Source organism: Pimephales promelas, chromosome 13 (assembly GCF_988280905.1).
Source record: "Pimephales promelas chromosome 13, fPimPro1.hap1.1, whole genome shotgun sequence".
Taxonomy (NCBI): domain Eukaryota; kingdom Metazoa; phylum Chordata; class Actinopteri; order Cypriniformes; family Leuciscidae; genus Pimephales; species Pimephales promelas.
In genome coordinates, this window is record NC_142781.1 from 10,996,239 (window position 1) to 11,015,895 (window position 19,657).

A 19,657-nucleotide genomic window follows, 5' to 3' on the forward strand; every position below is an offset into this window, starting at 1 on the left:
GCATCGCGCATGCGCAAGACTTAATACAAGTCTTTTGTTTATGTAGTTAGAAGGAATATAGATGTATAAATAATGGCAACAAATAGGCTGCTTTAATTAAATAGTAAAACGATACAAAATTATGCTAAATGTCGTTTTAAAATGTAATGACAAATATACGTTTTTATTTGCCCTGTTCTCTCACAGTTATGCAAAATCTGGAAATATCAGGTATTTTTGTATTTTATGCAAATGTATAGACTGCAATATTTAATTAAGCAATGTTTAATCAAGTTACTACTGGTGGTGAGTTTGTTAAAATTCATATTCAGAAATTACGACTGGGAAGGTCATGTTTTATTTGTTTTTGCTTGCATGTGTCCAAAAAGTTAAGAAATGTAACATTTTAAAGATACATTTTGATCTAAGAAAATAGTTATTTGGGATAAACTAAAATAAAAGTCTTTTGTGTACGTCAGCGTCGTTAGTCCAGCTGTTGAGGAGGAAATGGCGGCCGCGGCGATGGCAGGAGCTGTGGCGGATCTTCCGCACGTCACGGAGGCCAAAAAGATAGAGTATTTCTCCTCCATCAACTCAATGGCCCGTAAGATTATGGAGGAGAGGGAGAAGATAAAGGACAAGTTCGGTTCGGATTGGGATCAGATGAGCCCGGTCGAACAGGACACGGCGATAGACAACGGAATGATGGACCCGCGGATCCGGGCTCGGTACGCCATGCACCGGGTGGACCGAGACGAGGTGATCTGCTACCCGAAACTCCTCATCCAGACCGGGCAGAAGATCGTACACTTTGGAGAAGAGGTGCTTCTATTGACATGTGTTTAGTTAGAGCGCTTATATTGTCGGTCCAGTGTTGACTTGCTTTATTTGATTTACTCTAGTCATTTAAGTCTTGTCAATCCCTAACAATTATTTACATTTTATTAAAAACAAACCTTCCAAACAGGCTGCCCGCTGTTAATTTATGTTTTTACTTGCTTAACTTGTATTATTCATGACAATAATTGATTTTCTTTATCTTTACAAAACAAGGCTGCTCACAAGACCCTTATCTGATCTACAAATCTATAAAAGTTAGGTCTAAATTGGATTAACTAGTAAAAATATATTTTAAACCAGCTATCATTACTAAACAATATATTCTTTGTCAATTTAAATCGAAATTGTTTTACTAAAATTTGTAAGTTTACTAGACAAAACCCTCTGGATTTTCAGGGTTAAGTTTATTAAACAAATCTTTCAATACCTTAAATTATTTAAAATCTCGGAAATTCCAGTGAATTAATTTGTGTACTTAGGCTTAATGTATAGATTTTTGACACACATCTGCCAAGTAAACGGATTAATTAACTGAAATTTGCGAGATTTTTAATAATTTAATTGTTAAACATATATAATAATAATAATAATAATAATAATAATAATTATTATTATTATATATCAATACACACACATGCAGGTATATTTAAGAAAAAATATTATTTATTTATAAAATATTTATATATATATATATATATATATATATATATATATATAATAGAAATTATACATTAAACAATATACAGGATATACATGAAAATATTTCTTAAATATATACAAGCATGTGTGTATTTTTATATATATACATATATATATATATATATATATATATAATTATACACAGTGCACCCACATGTAAACACAAACTTTTATTTTGGATGCGATTAATCGCGATTAATCATTTTACAGCCCTGGTTTCTATCAACGATTTATTAAACCAATCTATGCCACATTTATAAATGATGTATGGGGTTGAGTGATGCAGTTAAACTGGCTTCTAAACTAAATCTAAGACACATATGTTAGTGTCAACTGTCAACTAAATAAATGTCACATTTCTATAAATGTACACTACACATCTGTTTAAATTCTCTGTATTAAAATGTTTACCAAACAAGTCTGTACCAATTATATACATTAAAGTAAATTTACGTAGATTAAACTTTCTACTCCATTAACTATAACAAATCTGCCAATTATGTATTAGATTTTGGGTTAGATTTGCATCTTTTTTTAGTGTACTACATTTTTTATCTCTATTCAGAACAGAAGCAAAAATAACATTGCATCTCTGTCTCCTCTGTTTCAAGGATTTAACTTGGCAAGATGAGCACTCGGCTCCCTTCTCATGGGAGACCAAGGCAAGTAGGCCACCTCTGCTAAAAATACATTTTCAATTTGCTAGCAAAGTGCAAACAAATGTGATTCAGCCTTTCCCTTCCTAACAGAGTCAGATGGACTTCAGTGTGATCTCCAGCACAACAGAACCGGCCGGTCCCTCCTCCGTGAGCGAATCCAAACCCAAGACCTCTCAGAGTGGCAAACTGCCCAGCAACGACGAGTCCTCCTTCTGGAAGATCAGCGCTGAGCGCTCCAGGCTAGAAGGCGAGAAGGCCGAGTTTCAGTCTCTGACGCCCAGCCAGATCAAGTCTCTGGAGAAAGGGGAGAAGCCTTTACCCTCGTACCTGAGGCCCGAGTCTGGGCCGAGGGAGTCGGAGGAAGCGCCCGCCCCGCGGCCGGTTAAACAGAGAGCCCCCAAACCTCATGTTCCTCCTCCACCCGTTCCCATCAGCGTGACTCCTGTGGCGATCAGCGTGACCCCAACACCTCCGGCCCCCGTGTCCTCGTCGCAGGAAGGGTGGGAAAGGGCCCAGAGCACGCTTCCTTCTGTAAGCAGCACTACGGATGATGTGTTCAGTCCTGGTCTGGTCACCAGGTCTTCCTCTCAGTCCAACAGCACAGTCAAAGATCAAGCCTCGCCCGCAGCCAGTCCTACATTCGCACAGGTGAGACCCTCATCTCATATACAGTTGTCAACATCTGATCGAAAAAGATCATCAAAGTTGTCCTAAGACAAAACGGGTAGTGTTCAAAATGCACGTATAACTTTGATGAAAGGTTGACTTACTGTTGTTAGAGGGCTTCAGTCTGCGACTGAATGGTTGCATTTAAATTGTTAAAGCTGTATGAATTCATTTCATTACTATTTTTGACAATAGATTTGTGTTAAATTATAAAACAAAGAATCTAGAAACATTTAAAAAAAGATGAGATAGATTTTTAGGGTTTTCATTTTTTAATAAATAATTCAATTGTTCAAATTCTATGAATTCAATTGTTTAGTCATCCTATTTGATTATTAAAAATGAAATACAACCATTAAAAATGGAATCCAGAACAATTTTACTGGAAAACATGGAATTTGTGGAAAAATTGGACTCTATCTTTAAAAAATGAATGATGTTCTCCAAAAAAAAAAAATCTTCAATTAGTTTGATAGAATCTATTATAATGATTTCTTATGAAAAGAAATGATTAACTCGCGATTAATCACAATTAATCACACATTTTTATCTATTATAAATGTCTTATTTTTTTCAAACTTTAATGCTCTTATCAACATGAAAAAGTGGATCGGCTTGCTTTGTGCAAATGTTTTTTATTGAAAACAACATTGACAATACTGTGTTTCGCGTTTGTCATCCATTCAAAACATAACGTTAACCTACTATTTGGCCGGCTCGCAGTAAAGGCCATTGCACACCGAGTCCGAAATTCGCATCCGAAATTTTCGCACGTTAAAAAAAAAATTCGACCTCACGTTATGTCAGTCACGCTTGCACACCGCCTCCGAAACTTTCGTCCGTCATAAAATTAATCGGATCGGGTTCGATTTTCTGCGTTTTTCGCATCCAGAGCCAGCATTTTGAAAGGTCTTTTGACACTTCAGGGCCGGGGGAGCTCGTCCTCAAATCAAATGCGCCGTGCTTTCAGTTTCGGTTTTCAATTCGATCAAGTGTTTATGTTCTTTTCTCTATATTGGATTATGAAATTAATAAACCTCCCCTTTCAATCAGATTGAAATTTAAGATCGAATAAGGTGTGATTGAGCAGCCTATTCGATAACTAATGTATTATTTGGGCACAATACACAATAACAGCTAGCTGTTCTGTCTGACCAGCGCTTCCAACGGGCCGCGCGCGGGTGTGTGTTTGTCCGTGTGTGTGTGTCCATACCTGGTCCATTTTAGACACACTGCCAGTCTCCGTTCAGAATCGATTGGTTCACGGAAATTGGTGGTCTTGTTTTTAATATGTGGCTCCAGAATCGCTAGCAAAGCATCGAACTGTCCCACTGACATTCTGAGGTAATAATTTTGAATCGCTCAGGATAAATTCGCAACTCCTTGATAAGGAACTCTCCTTCCTCTCGGCGCAATTTCAGGATTGGATGGACGTAATATTTTCTCTTTCTTCTCTTTTCAATAAGAGAGAGGGCAAAAATCATCCTCACTGCTTGACGAATCCATTTGGTATTTTTGCGTTTTTTCCCGCAAAGGTTTAAGAAATACGCAACGGACTCGGTGTGCAAGGTTTCTATGCGTGACGAATTTTTAAGCTGACGAACACGAAAATACGCATACGAATATTTCGTGCTCAGTGTGCAATTGGCCGGCTCGCAGTAAGTGTGTTTCCGGTCTAGCTGGATCCGGTGGTTTCAGACATGACGCGGAATGCGCGGCACTACACCAGTTTTCAAAACTTTTTGAATGCCGGTGGTAAACGTAGCAACTAATTTGGATTAATTGGTAATTGTCACTGCGGAAAGAGTTATTTTGAAATTTGAGCGCAGTGTGTGATTTAGCCATTGAAATTAATGGGTTTCATAGCGCAGCGGCACGTCCTGTTGCAAAAGCATGTAAAAAAAAAAAACTACAAAGTTTGCTAGGCCAAAAAGACCGTTATTCTCTCGATTAAAAAAATGAGTTGCGTTAACGCCGTTAATAACGTTTTTAACCGACAGCTCTAATATATACACATACACACACATATACAGTGGTGGTAAGTAACGAAGTAAAAATACTTCGTTACTCTACTTAAGTATTTTTTTTTGAGGATCTGTACTTTACTTGAGTATGTTTTATTTGCATCTACTTTCACTTTTACTCCACTACAATATTAAAGGCAAAATTTACTTTTTACTCCGATACATTTCCCCGTGCCTGCTCCGAGTATTTATTACACTTGGCTTTCCAAACCAATGAAAAACTTTTCTTAAAAAAATAAAAAAAAAACGCACGCGCTCGCGCTCTTTGCAGCACGCTCGCTCACATAGCAGTTCAGTTCGTCAGTTCAGTGGAAGATAATGACCGCAGCTCTCGACTCGCTGTCAGCAGAAATGATCCCGAGATTCCCGACAGAGATCACCCATGGCCATATCTCAAGGATATGTTTGAATTCATTGAAGTTTGGAGATTCGTATCGGCTGAAATGTCTGCTTTGCCTGTCACGGCCGTGTTACAGTGCATTCTATATGTACAACGCGACGTAGCCTACACATCACACGTGAATGAATAGGTACGGGACACTGCAATTCACCAAAGTTGATTATTTACATAAGCCTTGCCGGTTAAACATTTAATTCACGTGATGATGCGTTGTTCTAACGTGCGCTTTCCTGAGCGCATACCCTCGACGCTCGCAGGCACCAGAAGCCTGTCAAACAGCTGAATACTGGACTAAGTTCTCTTTCGAGTCTTGTTATGCTAATACTGTTAAATACACACAATGTTTACTTAAACAGAATTGGCTATGTCGAAAGCAAACATTTGAGAGAAAATATGGTGTAATATGCGTCTACAAATAAATAAATAATCATATTTTTTCATTTAATAACTTCAATGCTACTGATAATTACACCTACTGTATCTGAAAAAATAAAGCACTGTTTATTTAATTTGAATATTATTTTGTTTAATGTTTATCTTGTCTTATTTTTTTAATAACAAAGAAAACAATGACAAATATTTGTATCTTCGCCACTGGCCTAAATGTATGCCTTTCTTTTTTTTTCTTTTGTTACCTAAGTCTTTGTTTTTAACATAGGGACATTAGTTTGGCTGTAATGAACAGAAACTTGCAAAATAGTAAAACCAACTTGAAAAAGAATCGTGATAAAAAATCGTGATCGTGATTTTCCTAAAAAAAATCGTGATATATTTTTGCCATATCGCCCACCCCTGAAATGAAGTAGGCCTATAGCATTATTTACAAACCAGTTATTTAAGAGTTGTCAGTCATTCATAAGATCGTTCATAAGTAAATGTAGTAAATACAGGTAGTTATAAAGCATTTAGTAGTGGTCAGTTAACTATTTGTGTGAGCTCATCTAAAGTGAGTAGGCTATTTATGCCTTGTAAAGCATTTATTAAGGAGATTTAAAGGAGATCAATCTTCTAAACAGTAAAATGTAACAGTGATATAGAACATAGAAATATTTAACAGCCTTTAAATCTCCTGTTATTGTCTCTCATGATTGCAAATCTAACAAATTCTTAATTGCAGTATGTAATCTCATCATTTGTTCAATTAAATAATTGCATATCACCCCCAAAATAATTGATCTGCATAATTATTTATATTTACAGGTTATTGGAATATTTACTTTTACTTTCGGTACTTAAGTACTTTTTAAATCGGATACTTTAGTACTTTTACTCAAGTGATGTTTGAATGGAGGACTTTCTACTTTTACTGGAGTAATATTTTATTTAGGTATATATACTTTTACTCGAGTACAACTTTTGAGTACTTTTACCACCCCTGCACATATATAAACAAACTTTTATGTTAGATGCAATTAATCGATTCAACAGCACTAATAAAAAGACCAAGTCATGTGATCAAAACAGGAAATGATATCACACGGACCCCTGCTGACCATGACTAGCTGTGTGATCCCAATTCAGAGTCTGTGGACATAGACTAAAAAAGTACGCTAAGGTTGAACCGAGCGTTGTTAAAATAAGTAAATATTTGAATCGCTTTAAAGTGGTTTATATATATTTTTTTTGTGTCGTTGGATATTCAAGTAATTTGAAACCAAATACTTGCAATTAAAAGGGTAATCCAGTATTTTCTCTTAAATGAAAATCCAGTCATCACCGGCATGCAATGGTTCTTGGGATTGACTGTTTGCGAAGGATCCACTTGTTCTATCCTTCGCAGCCCAAGGAAAAAAGGACGCATTTGTAGGCCGTATTTGCAGGAGCCTTCGAATTGCGACGACCTTCGCTTCGCTGTGACTCATTCGGCCTTCAAATACAGCTTTCGAAGGATGCGGCCTCTGAATTGGTACACAGCTTGTGTGTAAAGCTCAATAAGTCTCTTAGAATAACCTTTTTATGACAAGGTTAGTAGCCTAAGTTCAGGTTGTAAAATATGTGGTGTAAACCTAATGATATTTTTGAACTATGTAATATTTGTAAAACAATACTAAAATAGCACCTTGAAAAAAAAATGTATGTATTTATGGTTTGAGAAATGTGTTCAGTTTTACTTGGTTACACCATTTTCTGAGTAATTAAATTGAAACCTTTCTTGAAAATGGTGTTCAAAACCATATGAAACCAACATGAATACAAGAGTACATGTCTTTTGAAATATGTATGTGTATATATATTTATATTTTGACACGTGCAAATCATTGACCCTCGCATCGTTTTTCTATTTGTATTTCCGTCACTAACAAAAATTGTTTTATTTCCTTTTTTTTTTTTTTTTCAGTTCAACACCAGCAGCAATATCCTGAAGACTGGATTTGATTTCTTGGATAACTGGTAATTCCTGAAGAACCCATTCTAGATCACAGTCCCTAAACAAGCACCATAAACACTTACGCTACAGGACACTTTCCTTTTAAATCCATATGCTTCAGTTATAGTGCATCAATATCTCTACAATTGTATTCAAATCTTCATCTGACCTCATCTCACCGGTTAGAAGTTACTGAATGCATGAGCTATGATACATCGGCTAGGATTTTAAATCTTCTATCCTTGATTCTTATGTCGTTTTTCACACTTGGTACATTTTCCTGAGTCCGAACCCAATTGAACTTCCCTGTTGGTTGGCTTTCTCATTGTTATGTTGTTCTGAACTGTGGTACGTTTGCACAAATGTTCCCCATTAACATTAGAACCACCAAAAGCTGTTAATAATTGCAGCCAGGAAACAAAGTTGGAAATCTTAAAGAGATAGTTCAACCAAAAATGATGAATTGATGTCGTTCCAAATCCGTTCAGAAAGCTCTCGGGAATTCATCGAAAAGATCTTAATTAGTTTTCAGGTTTGGAATGACATGAGGATGAGTAATTAATGACAGAATTTTTATTTTTGGGTGAACCTACCAAACTGGCACTAAATAGTTAATCAGTACAAGCCAATATTGCATTCACATCAACCATGAGCCATACTGTGGTTTACAATCCACCAAAACCACTCTTTAGACTCAAGTTTATTTCATTTATGCGTAGTTTCAGAAGATGCGTTAATCATGATCAGTCAAATTCAGATCTACTCTAAAACCACTAGTGTGAATGCCACATCACCGTCACTGCCATAAATTTGTATCTATATTTATCTAGACCTTGATACTAGTGTTAAGATGCTTCACACATGGACCTAAACGAGACACCGTAGCGCTAGCATGGTTTTGAGATGACTTGCGCCTTGCTTATTTTGTAGACTTTTTATATGCGTGCAGCTTTCATTGTATGATTTCTGTGTCTCTTTCCTGTAGCCCAGTACACCAGAGATGACTTAAAAACTTTAAAGCAATAGTTGAAATCTCCTTTCCTTTGTTAGGCCCGAAACATACTCCACACAAGTACGCAAACGTAGTCAACATTTAACATGCATTTTTGCAATACTTTGGAGGTACCAAACTCCAGTACTCAAGGGGGCGATAGTGTTACCTTCACCCACCATTAAAACTGAATGTGCTGTTATTCAGGTAGCTAGCTTAAAACATGTCGACAGTTGAATAACTTGCATTTGATCATTTAAACGCTTGTTTTTTTTTTTCCCGAACTTGTGAAATCAAGATGCTATAAGCGTTTGCGTTCACATACTTGCCTGTCGTATGATTCAGGGCTTAACTAACTAGGTTTTCAAGGGTAGGAATAATTTTTGGAGCTTTGTTGCGTGATGTTTTCTCTTGGATACGAAATACGTGGCCTGGAGCCAGTGTTTATGCATTCATATCTGTAATGCAAAATGACTACAATAAAAGAATGACTCTCTCATGTTGCTGGTCTCATTCTTCATGGTTGGTTGGTAGGGGGGAGTGCAGCGTTAATTAAAAACAACTGCAGCTCTACTCATAAATCCCATCACCGTTTTCTGCCATTTGTCAAATATTTAAAGATGTCCGCTGTGTGAATTATTTTAATAAAATATGACTGTTGGATGCGTGGTATAATTGGTCACATATGTGTAATTTGCAACTAATATACTCGTATTTAAAGAGTTTTATTCCCTGGACAGTGATTCTTATTTTAGGGGATTGACGTTATTGCTTCACATATTCTGAAAAAGGCCTTGTTAGTTTCTGACTGTAAAGTGGCCCTGTGGTTTTCCAAGAGGCCCATAAACATTCAAAGTTTTTTTTTTTTTTTTTGAACGGGTATTGTTTAGCTCATTCTAGTTTTGGTACTTGTTTATCTGAATAATCTTGACAGAGTTTTGACTTAGATGGATAAAATCAGATATCCATAGTTTCAAAGACTTCTTTCTAAGCTAGATATCAAAGCTGATCTGGATCTGTATAAATGTCTAGACAGTCATCTGGTAGAGATTTGTTTAGTTAGACTTGTGTAATGAACTGGTTCTTTTGGGCAAAACTCCATTCTTACATCCTAATTCCTTTCCAAAGTCTCCTCAAGAGGAAGAGAGAAAGAAAGTGTCTTGTTTAGAGGACGAGAATCCCAAATTCCTTCCATGTGTGGAGACAGAACTCAGCTGGTAATGAGACGTTCATCATTTTCCTGTCATTCGGCCATCGTTGACTTCAACAGAACAACATGTTTCCATAGGACAAAAGTACTGACGAAGGTGTTTGTTTAAAAAAAGTGTAGTCTTAAGCAAGAAAATGAATGTTTAGTTCAATGTTTATGTAAGGGAGAACAGAGCTGAGTCAGTAAAACTGCCTTGTTAGCACAAAGAATAGAAGTGGGAGGAATGTGTTTGGATAAAAAAGCTCAGGATAAAGCAGCTGAAAGAAGGAAAACAGAAAGGAAGAAAAAGGAAACTTTCAGACAAGGTGAAAGGAGGAGGAGAAGCGTCCGACAGCTGCAGAGAGGGAGGAGAGAAAAACAAAACAGAGCTGTAAAGAGGTGAACGAGAGAAGGTTGAAAGCAATGTGAACCGGAGAAGGTTGCTGTTGAATGAACATTAGGAGCGACATCTGGGTCTGTATATATACAAAAAGACAGAGAGCTGTCTGGAAAGAAGGAAGTGAAGCGATTTGAAGTGGAGATGATTCCAACCGTGATTCTGGCGGCTGTAGTGGGCTTCAGCGCTCTGTCCTCCTGCGACAGCACCACCGGATCGCCCGTCACAACAGCTGATCTCACTCAGGTTAAGACTTTACCTTTACTTTCTGGGAAATCATCCATGTTTAATGTTGGCTGCTTCTTGATTAATGATTTGTATTAAGTTTCACTGAGAAAATGTCTACCTTGATGCTTATACAATACTATTCCTTAGTGCCTTGGAGTGTTATGTAACTACCTTGGAATACATCAAAGTACCAAGCTATAGCATCACTTTACCATGTTACTGCAACACTGGTTACTGTGTTGCTTTAGAATGAGGAGGCAAATTCATTACCTGCGTCAGTAGTATTTACTTTTCATTTATAGAATTTAATATCATCAAAAACACGTATGTAATTTTTTACAGTGTGGGGGTAAATGTCATCAGTATTAATTTATGGTTCCTATCATCCTCGATCAGCAATGACATAATTCCAAGTACCTGCCTACGGCAATGTATTCAGGAGCAGGTTAACGGGTTAGTTCACCCAAAAATGAAAATTCAGTCAGTATTTACTCACCCTAATGTTGTTCCAACCCCGTAAGACTTCGTTCATCTTCGGAACACAAATTAAGATATTTTTGATGAAATCTGAGAGCTGGATCACTAGGCTTCTTGAGGAATTGAAACTTGCCGGCCCGGAAAAGTTATTAAAGACATCGTTAAAATAGTCTGAGTGACTACAGTGGCTCAATCTTAAGTTTATCAAGCGACGAGAATACTTTTTCTTCGCAAAAACAAACAAAAATAAAGACTTTATTTCAACTATTCACTTCCTTCTCTGTGGGCCTCTAGTCAGTTAATGTAGTGTGATTGCGTAGAGCTACGTCACACTTAGGCTCATTATTGGCCAACGCTGGTCATGTGTGTGATGCGTGTGACGCACAATAACAGAAGCTTACGCTGTTAAACTAGAGACCTGACTCGAGGCAGAGAGAAGTAAAAGAATAGTTGAAATAAAGTTGTTATTTTTGTTGTTTTTTGCGCACAAAAACTGTTCTTGTCGTTTGATAAACTTAAGATTGAGCCACTGTAGTCACTTGGACTATTTTAATGATGTCTTTAATAACTTTTCGGGGCCAGCAAGTTTCAATTCCTCAAGAAGCCTATGGACTAGTATGGAGGAGTGATCCAGCTCTCAGATTTCATCACAAATATCTTAATTTTCTGAAGATGAACGAAGGTCTTACGGGGTTGGAACAACATGAGGGTGAGTAAATACTGACAGAATTTTCATTTTGGGGTGAACTATCCCTTTAAAGGCTGGAATACACTACACAACTTTTAACATCTAAACAGATTATAAAACACCAGGCATTCTACACTTTCCGACTTTGTAAAGAGTTACAAAGGAAAAACTGAGGATCACACACTACCACAGTTTCAACTTGTTTCCCGAACATAAACTCACGCAGGAACATGTGCCTTGTTGCCAGGAGACGCATGACAAATAAAAACAATGTGTTTGAAAATCGGTTAAAAAATAACAAACATGCTTGCTATCCTCCGACTGCATGGAATCAGAAGCTGCTTTTCTATTAAGGAAATGTTCCAGTTATATTTCCATCTGAGCTTGGTTGGGTACGGGATGTTTACAAACCGTTCTTTGGCCTGCAATTCTAAGGACATTTGACCAACAATGTGGAACCATGCTAAAATAAAGCGTATAATGATGTCGCCCTTTGGATTGGCATGGAATGGAACAGTTAAAGGGTTAGCTCACCCAAAAATGAAAATTAAGTCTTTAATTACTCACCCCCATGATGTACTAACCCGTAAGACCTTCATTCAGCTTCGTAACACAAATGAAGATATTTTTGATTCAATTTGAGAGCTGGATCACTGCTACATAGGCTCCTAAGGGATCGAAACTTGACGGCCCAGAAAATCAATGAAGAAAATGTTTAAATATTCCATGTGACTACAGTGGCAAACTATAAGTTTATCAAGCGACACAAATGCTTTTTGTGCGAAAAACAAACAAACAAAAATAACGACTTTATTCGACTTGTAGGCCTGAGACGAGAGTTCAAGAGATTTCCACGACGCATGCGCGAGAACTGAACTGAAGTAGTTGAAGGAGATCGCAATTCTCGCGCATGCGTCGTGGAAATCTCTTGAACTCTCGTCTCAGGCCTACAAGTTGAATAAAGTCGTTATTTTTGTTTGTTTTTTCGCACAAAAAGTATTCTCATCGCATGATAAACTTATAGTTGGGCCACTGTAGTCACATGATGGAATATTTAAACATTTTCTTCATTGACTTTCTGGGCTGTCAAGTTTCAATCCCTTAGGAGCCTATGTAATGTAGCAGTGATCCACCTCTAAACATTTCATCAAAAATTTCTTCATTTGAGTTCCGAAGATGAACGAAGGTCTTACGGGGTTGGTACAGCATGGGGGTGAGTGATTAATGACCTAATTTTCATTTTTGGGTGAACTAACCCTTTAAGCAATGATTGACCACTGTTTGGCTGTGCCATTCACACATGCAATTTACAAATTGCCTTTGAGTGCCTAGCACAAATATTGGTAAAAGTTGTGTCTAGAATATTCTTCAAGTCTGGTTTTGATGGAGATTCTGTCATTTGAATTCAACAGGCGAGAGAGTTCAATGAGGAGTCAGTTAGAGGGCGAGGGGACACTCCTGACATCATCGAACCTGAACCCACCACTGCCGTCTCCGACATGGAGAGCACGTACAACTACATATGTGCGTTACCCAATCACTCATTTCAGTTACACATGCATCTAAGGTGCCAGAAAATCAAGCCAAAACTAATGCAACGGAGTAGACATGCCTTGACATGTCTTGTAGATATATGTCTTGACTTATAGTCTTGACTTGCACAAATAAAGGCTTGTTAGTGTGGTCGTATTTAATAGTCTGGGCATGTGAATTATATAATGATACACAAGCTTGTTATTTCATTGTAGTCATTTGATGAACTAAGTAAGATTCTATCTAAAAAAAATGCTATTGAAGGCCCTCCAAGAATCCAGAGATTCTTTATCATCAGCCACCTTCCCGTCAACCCCTTCCTCCTCCAAAAGTTTCTTAATATTCCTATTCATTCTCTGGTATGCAGCTACATAGCTGAGTAATGAAAGACTTGTTTCAAATGTGTCTATTTCTACATTTCTGCAGTGTCTAGACTGGCAGCGATGGATCAGGCCATCCACAGGCTTAATGTGGGACATTACACATTGGACATTAAAGTGACACAACTGCTGGAAAGAGTGTCACGTCTTGACACTAGACTAGGTGACAATGAGGATGCCATTAAACAGGTCTCGTCTTACTGCAAGGACAACCGCAAAGAGATTGGACGACTAGAGGGTCAGTTGGGTCAATTATAAATTCTGAACTGTATCATTTCATCTGACCCTATTCCTACCCTTTCAATCTAAAATATGGCTTTTCTATCTCTCACTCTAATCTCAAGTCAATCTTGTGTGCGTCTGTTTTTACGCATCTTGACGGTTGTACAGTCTGACATTACTGACAACTGAGATCTTACAGTCTGACATGGATTACATAGGGGATCATGTTCTTACAAATCTGACAGGACACAATCGTAAAGGATTATTATAAATCGCAGTGTGCCATTAAAAACGGGCTTTATGCTATAACACAGTTGCTTGGGCTAGAGCTAAACTTAGACATCCCTGCTCGAACCCAATCCTAAGGGGCCAGTCACACTGAATGCGTTTTCCATTCCACTGCGCTACTTTTCCATTATTTTGTATGTAAACGCGCTAGATGGACAATCTGAAATATTACTTTTCTATCTCTCACTCAGACGCATGATCTCAAGCCACTTCGCCTAACCCAGGGGTGTCCAATCCTGCTCCAGGAGGACCACTTTCTTGCGGAGTTAAGCCGGGGTCATACAATACGATTTTACCCGTCTGAGACCAATTTTTTCTCTGATCCTAGACTAAAATCTGGTCTTTGATCGTTAGTTTGACATGTCCACAGACAGCCGATTGACTGCTGCGATCAAATTTTTTCTCCAACGAAATTCTGGTGGTAGTGTCAGAAGATTTGACTCACAGTCCTGCAGGGTGACTCACGAGCAGCTCACTGTCACCGAATGCGTCATTGATTAATGGTGTAATACTCCAGACAATTTTTCTTGTGTGCGCCCGAGATCTGAGATCTTACAGTCTCAGATGGACGTGTTTGACCGTTGCGTTTGCGTCTTGTGTCTTTTGCAGCGTTTCGCGAATGACACTCGGTTAAAATAAGCGTCACAAGACCTTGCGGTTTTCCCCATTCCAATGCTTGCGTCTTGAGTTTTTCAAAGCAAAAGCGTATTCTGTGTGAACCATCCATAACCCTGCAGCCATCCCTAACTCCAGCCCTGAACTTCCCATCTTAAAACTCTGACTCCTAATTCAAACCTAGACCCTTATCTCCTATTATAATTTCTGTACTTTACCCACGATACTGTCATCCAACCCCAATTCCTAATTTCCTAACCTAAACACTAATTCCAACTCTATGCTGTCAAATCTTAACCCCTACCTAAACTGTAGTCCAGGGCTGTCTAATCCTGCTCCGCGTGGAGGGCCAACTTCACACCTGAACCTGCTAATCAAGGTCTTATTAAGTATTCTAGAAACCTTCGAGAAAGGTGTGTTGAGAGCTAAACTCTGCAGGACAGTGGCCCTCCAGAAACAAGTTTGGAGACCCCTGCTCAAGTCCCCCTTTCAACAACTTTTCCTAGACAAAATTCCTAATGCCAGCTCCAAACCCAGATCTGAATGTTATAGAGAAACCACACGTTGCCAATACTGGTTCTGATTGTATAAACAATATAACCATAAAATTGGGTATTTGATTGAGTAATAGTAATGTTCCAGGATTATGTACTACTTAAGCAAATCTTGATGGCATTAAAGTACTCCACTTGACAATCATAAACTGAACGTCTGTGTGCTGTACTTTATTTTAAAACATGAAAATGACTGATTTAATTCTTTTATGTTGCTCCAGGCTGTCAGAAAGGCCGTAAAATGGGTTACAAATGCGTTTTGGCATATCGTGTGTATGAGACCTACGCAGACGCATCCCAGAAGTGTCAGGAGCGGGGAGGACGCATGGCTATGCCACGAGATCGAAAGGAGCAGGAAGCTTTGGCTGAATATGTGAAATCAGTTTTCCACGGAAACTGGCCTGTGTGGCTTGGGATTAACGACCAGCGCTCCGAAGGCCTCTACCTATTTGAGGACACAACCCGTGTCACTTACTTCCAATGGAGGAAGCACTTCCTGTCAAGCCAGCCAGATGGTGGGAAACGAGAGAACTGTGTAGCCATGTCCTCAGATGATGGAGACTGGTGGGATACCTACTGTGACAGGCGCATGTATTATCTGTGCGAATTTGACGTTTGACCTTGATTTGACCTTGATACGGTCCACCTCTCTTCTAATTGATATTTTTTTAATATATCAAGAGCACATACCTAGCACCGAATTATGCAAATGTAGAATTAAGGCCAGTGAATTTAGAGATCCCATGGAATGTTTTGATAAATGCATTTCCAATTGAAACAGGATGTTGGAACAGGACATATTAGGGCTTGGCCTCTTATTCCCATTGAAGCTCAAAGTCATTCCTTTGGTTAAGACAACTTCTTGTAAATGCTTTATTTGTTGCCTCAATAGAAATGATAGAAAATAATTTTAACCGGTATATAGTCTTAATCATGGAAATGTTAATGCCTTTTATATTAAATGTCACATTATATCGCAGAATCAAACAATAGCCAAATTAAACATTTCCTTTTCTTTGTGTTTTCAGTTAGCCTGGCTAACGCCAGACCCAATTCTCGTTGAGACTTGGGTCTTGGAACTACATGTTCATTTTCTCGTAGGTTTACGAATGCCCGGCGCCGTTTATTGGGTGCTAAGAATGTCTATCAAATGCGCCTGTACGTAGCTCATAGCCAATCGTTTCAATTAGAAAAACACAAGTATTAAGTACAGTTTAACATAGATGTTGAAGTTGGTATTTGCATTGGAAATAGTTTGCGCTTGAACTTCACAAGTTTAAAAATGTTAAAAATTTAATTTAATGACTAAAGTGTCAACAACTTTAATTGGGTACGTGTGCACAGCTGAAAGTTATGCAACTAAAGCGGTAGCTGTATATTGATTTTGAAAAGCAACACAACTTAGGGGCACTTTGACAACCACAGTAGGTAGTCTACAGGCATAATGACAATACGATATTAATAAATACCATTTACCATTAATAAGTTAAACGGACTTCGTCGACGACGATGCCTAGCAGGTTGGAACTACAACTCAGTGGCTAACATGTCTTGCCATTTTGCGCTCATCCAGGCCTCAGGACTGCCGAACAGAAGTTGGTATCGACAATTCTTTATCGCATTTTCTTTCTCGGGACACAGCTGAGAGGCAGATGTTCCAAGGTTGACCGCCTCCTGTACCTGGTCCTCCATTATGGCGATTAATGGCGAGACAACAATAACGACTGGGGACTCGCGAAGTTTAACGCCAAAAGCTGCTCTTTTTTCGAAATAAACTTGCATTCTAAACTACTTAGAACAATATCTAGGGCTGCATCAAAATGTAGCTTCGTGTCTGCTGCCATGTTGAATCCATAGAAATAAACAAACTGCTTCGGTGTGTCGCATAGATGTCGTCATCGTCTTGCTGCTCCCTACCCGTTCTGTGATTGGTTCCCTAAATGAGGCGAAAATCTGGACCATGGTATCCATACTGCCTTTCAGTGTGAATAAAATCGCGCTGTGGGAAACCCAGGCTAGTTTTCAGTTATCCTTCGTTAAAAAGCTAAATACCTAGCCTACTAGTTCAACACAGCACTAAGAAAACCTCTTTTGATTAGCTTCAACAAGATACCCTGATTGTTTTGGAACAGGCTTTGAGCAAGTGGGATAGGATTCTCCAGAGGGATCTTGTTGATGCAAAGAAAAGAAATACTGAACATTTTAAAATGCGTAAATCTATTAAAAGTTTCCAAACTTTTAAAGACCCGGTGTGGTGAAAATGTGTCAATGTGGTGTTTTCAATACAAACCATGTGCAAATTCAAAAGTCATTACACATTATTGTCCCCATAAAACCGCGATTTGACACGCCCGTTTCCTGACATCACAAACATGTAGCCAATCCCATCAACGTGTGGGGCGGGGCTTTTCTACAGTGACTTTCTATGTTTAAAGAGTTCCTGAGGCAGACGGGAACATGGTTTGTGTAACATTAGCAACACATAATTAGCTGTTGGATAATGTAGTCAAGCAATAGCTAATCATATCAATTACTGTTATGTGTCCGGCGTTGTAGAGAGCAATACATAAAACACATTAAAATAACTTGTAGACAACCCTGTATGCTTTTCTTGTCCTCTCCTTCTGGATCAGTTTTTGTGGTTGAAATATGGCTGAATTAAACCAGTATTTCCACCTATCATTGTGCAGCGTTTACTACAGTAAAGTTGACTGAGTGGATCTCTGAGCTGGTGCGAGTGAGTGGAGGCGGAGCTCATTTGCATATTCATATTTCCACGTCATTTAAATGAAGCAAGGGTGTAGAGTTACATTCAAGCTACTTTAAGACAAATACATTTATTTCCACAGGGAAAAAAAACTTTAAATATATAATTTTATTTATTAATGAGTTTTAAGAGATAAAATTATTGACTGCAGGGACTTTAAAAGTACAATAGCCTATGGTTGGCTTTAAAGCTAAACGACTAAAATGCGACAAAACAGTGAGGTTTGAAAAACAAGGACAAATGAAAACAGTGGGAAAAAACTCTTTTAGGTCTTTAATGTCTGCATTATTCCAATGGTGGTCTACCTTTTACAGTCTATGGTTCTCACATTACATTAGTGCTGTTTTTGACTTCTGTTCAAAACCGTAACAGAAACGTGTTTTCTTTTTGTTGATCTAAAACATTCTTTAGAATTATGTCTTGTTGTTTCAACCCTGTCAAGTATTTGTTTTAAAAGCTTGAATCACTTGGCAAGAACAGAAACAGGTTTATAATGAAATAAGACTCTTGATCTATGCTGAAAGGTGGATAAAAGTCTAGTCTCATTCTGGCTGACAACAAGCTCTTTATTCAATGTTGGACTTCAATTATCAAAGAAATTCCACCAGTTATATATTTTATTTCTCTTTTTGTAAACATTTTACCCTTCACAGTAAATAGTAGTTATACAAGTTAATAAGATTATTTCATTTCATATGACTGTATAATTGTAAAACTTAAAAAAAAAAAAAAAACTTTACAAACGTACTTTATTTAAAGGGATAGTTCACTTTGAAACTAATTTTTGGTATGTTTTATCTTACCTCAAGTGCATCCGAGATGTAGGTGTCTTTGTTTCCGCAATAGTTTCAATTTTGATATTTTTAGGTCAAACTGTTCTTGTCTGTCAGTCATATAATGGAGGTCTATGGTCACCACCTCAAAGAGCATGCACAGAGAAGTCCAAATTAAACATGATTTAATGACTCATAAATGTAAGTACACATTGATGGCCTAAGACACGAAACGAGCGGTTTGTGTGAGAAAACGAACAGTATTTATATCGTTTTTACCTCTTGTAATCAGAGTCACGTCCAAGTGATCGGAAGGCACGAGTGCTTCGGATCTAATCATATTTAAATATATCGAAATCGTCTTCCATTGCGATTTCCTGTATATCTAAATATGTTTAGATCTTCACTTGAAATCCCTGTGTAAACAATGAGTGACGTACACGCGCCTGTGCTCTCAGATCACTTGGACGTGGCTGTCTTACAACTACAAGAGGTACAAACAATATAATACTGTTCGTTTTCTCACACAAACCGCTCGTTTGGTGTCTTAGGCCATCAATGTGTACTTACATTTACGAGTCATTAAATCATGTTTAATTTGGACTTCTCTGTGCATGCTCGTTGAGGTGGTGACCATAGACCTGCATTATATTACTGACAGACAACAACGGTTTGACCTAAAAATTGAAAATACTGCGGAAACAAAGACACCTACATCTTGGATGCCCTTGAGGTAAGCTAAAACATATCAAAAATTAATTTCAAAGTGAACTATCCATTTAATGGGAAGATTGGCAGAACATATTTTTGTTAGTGGGAAGTTTCTTCACATTTCCTTCTATATATTATGGAGTTTTACTCTGAAATGATATTTGTCTCATTTTCCTTTTAGCGTGAGTCTCACAGTAAAACATCAGCTT

The 19,657-nt window shown here is 37.9% G+C and overlaps 2 protein-coding genes across 2 annotated transcripts; both read left to right on the top strand.

Annotated features, from left to right (window-relative positions):
- Window positions 1-106: 106 nt before the first annotated feature.
- Window positions 107-9,125, top strand: c13h1orf198 (chromosome 13 C1orf198 homolog). Its single transcript, XM_039692838.2, has 5 exons — window positions 107-210; window positions 459-801; window positions 2,130-2,180; window positions 2,268-2,825; window positions 7,606-9,125. Exons 1-5 carry the CDS (start codon window positions 122-124, stop codon window positions 7,660-7,662), a joined length of 1,098 nt encoding a protein of 365 aa, XP_039548772.2. The 5' UTR covers window positions 107-121; the 3' UTR covers window positions 7,663-9,125.
- A 999-nt stretch (window positions 9,126-10,124) lies between these two features.
- On the top strand, window positions 10,125-15,918 carry clec11a (C-type lectin domain containing 11A). Its single transcript, XM_039693483.2, has 4 exons — window positions 10,125-10,458; window positions 13,018-13,129; window positions 13,565-13,756; window positions 15,419-15,918. The coding sequence occupies exons 1-4, from the start codon at window positions 10,357-10,359 to the stop codon at window positions 15,814-15,816; spliced, it is 804 nt and encodes a 267-aa protein (XP_039549417.1). The 5' UTR covers window positions 10,125-10,356; the 3' UTR covers window positions 15,817-15,918.
- Window positions 15,919-19,657: the final 3,739 nt, after the last annotated feature.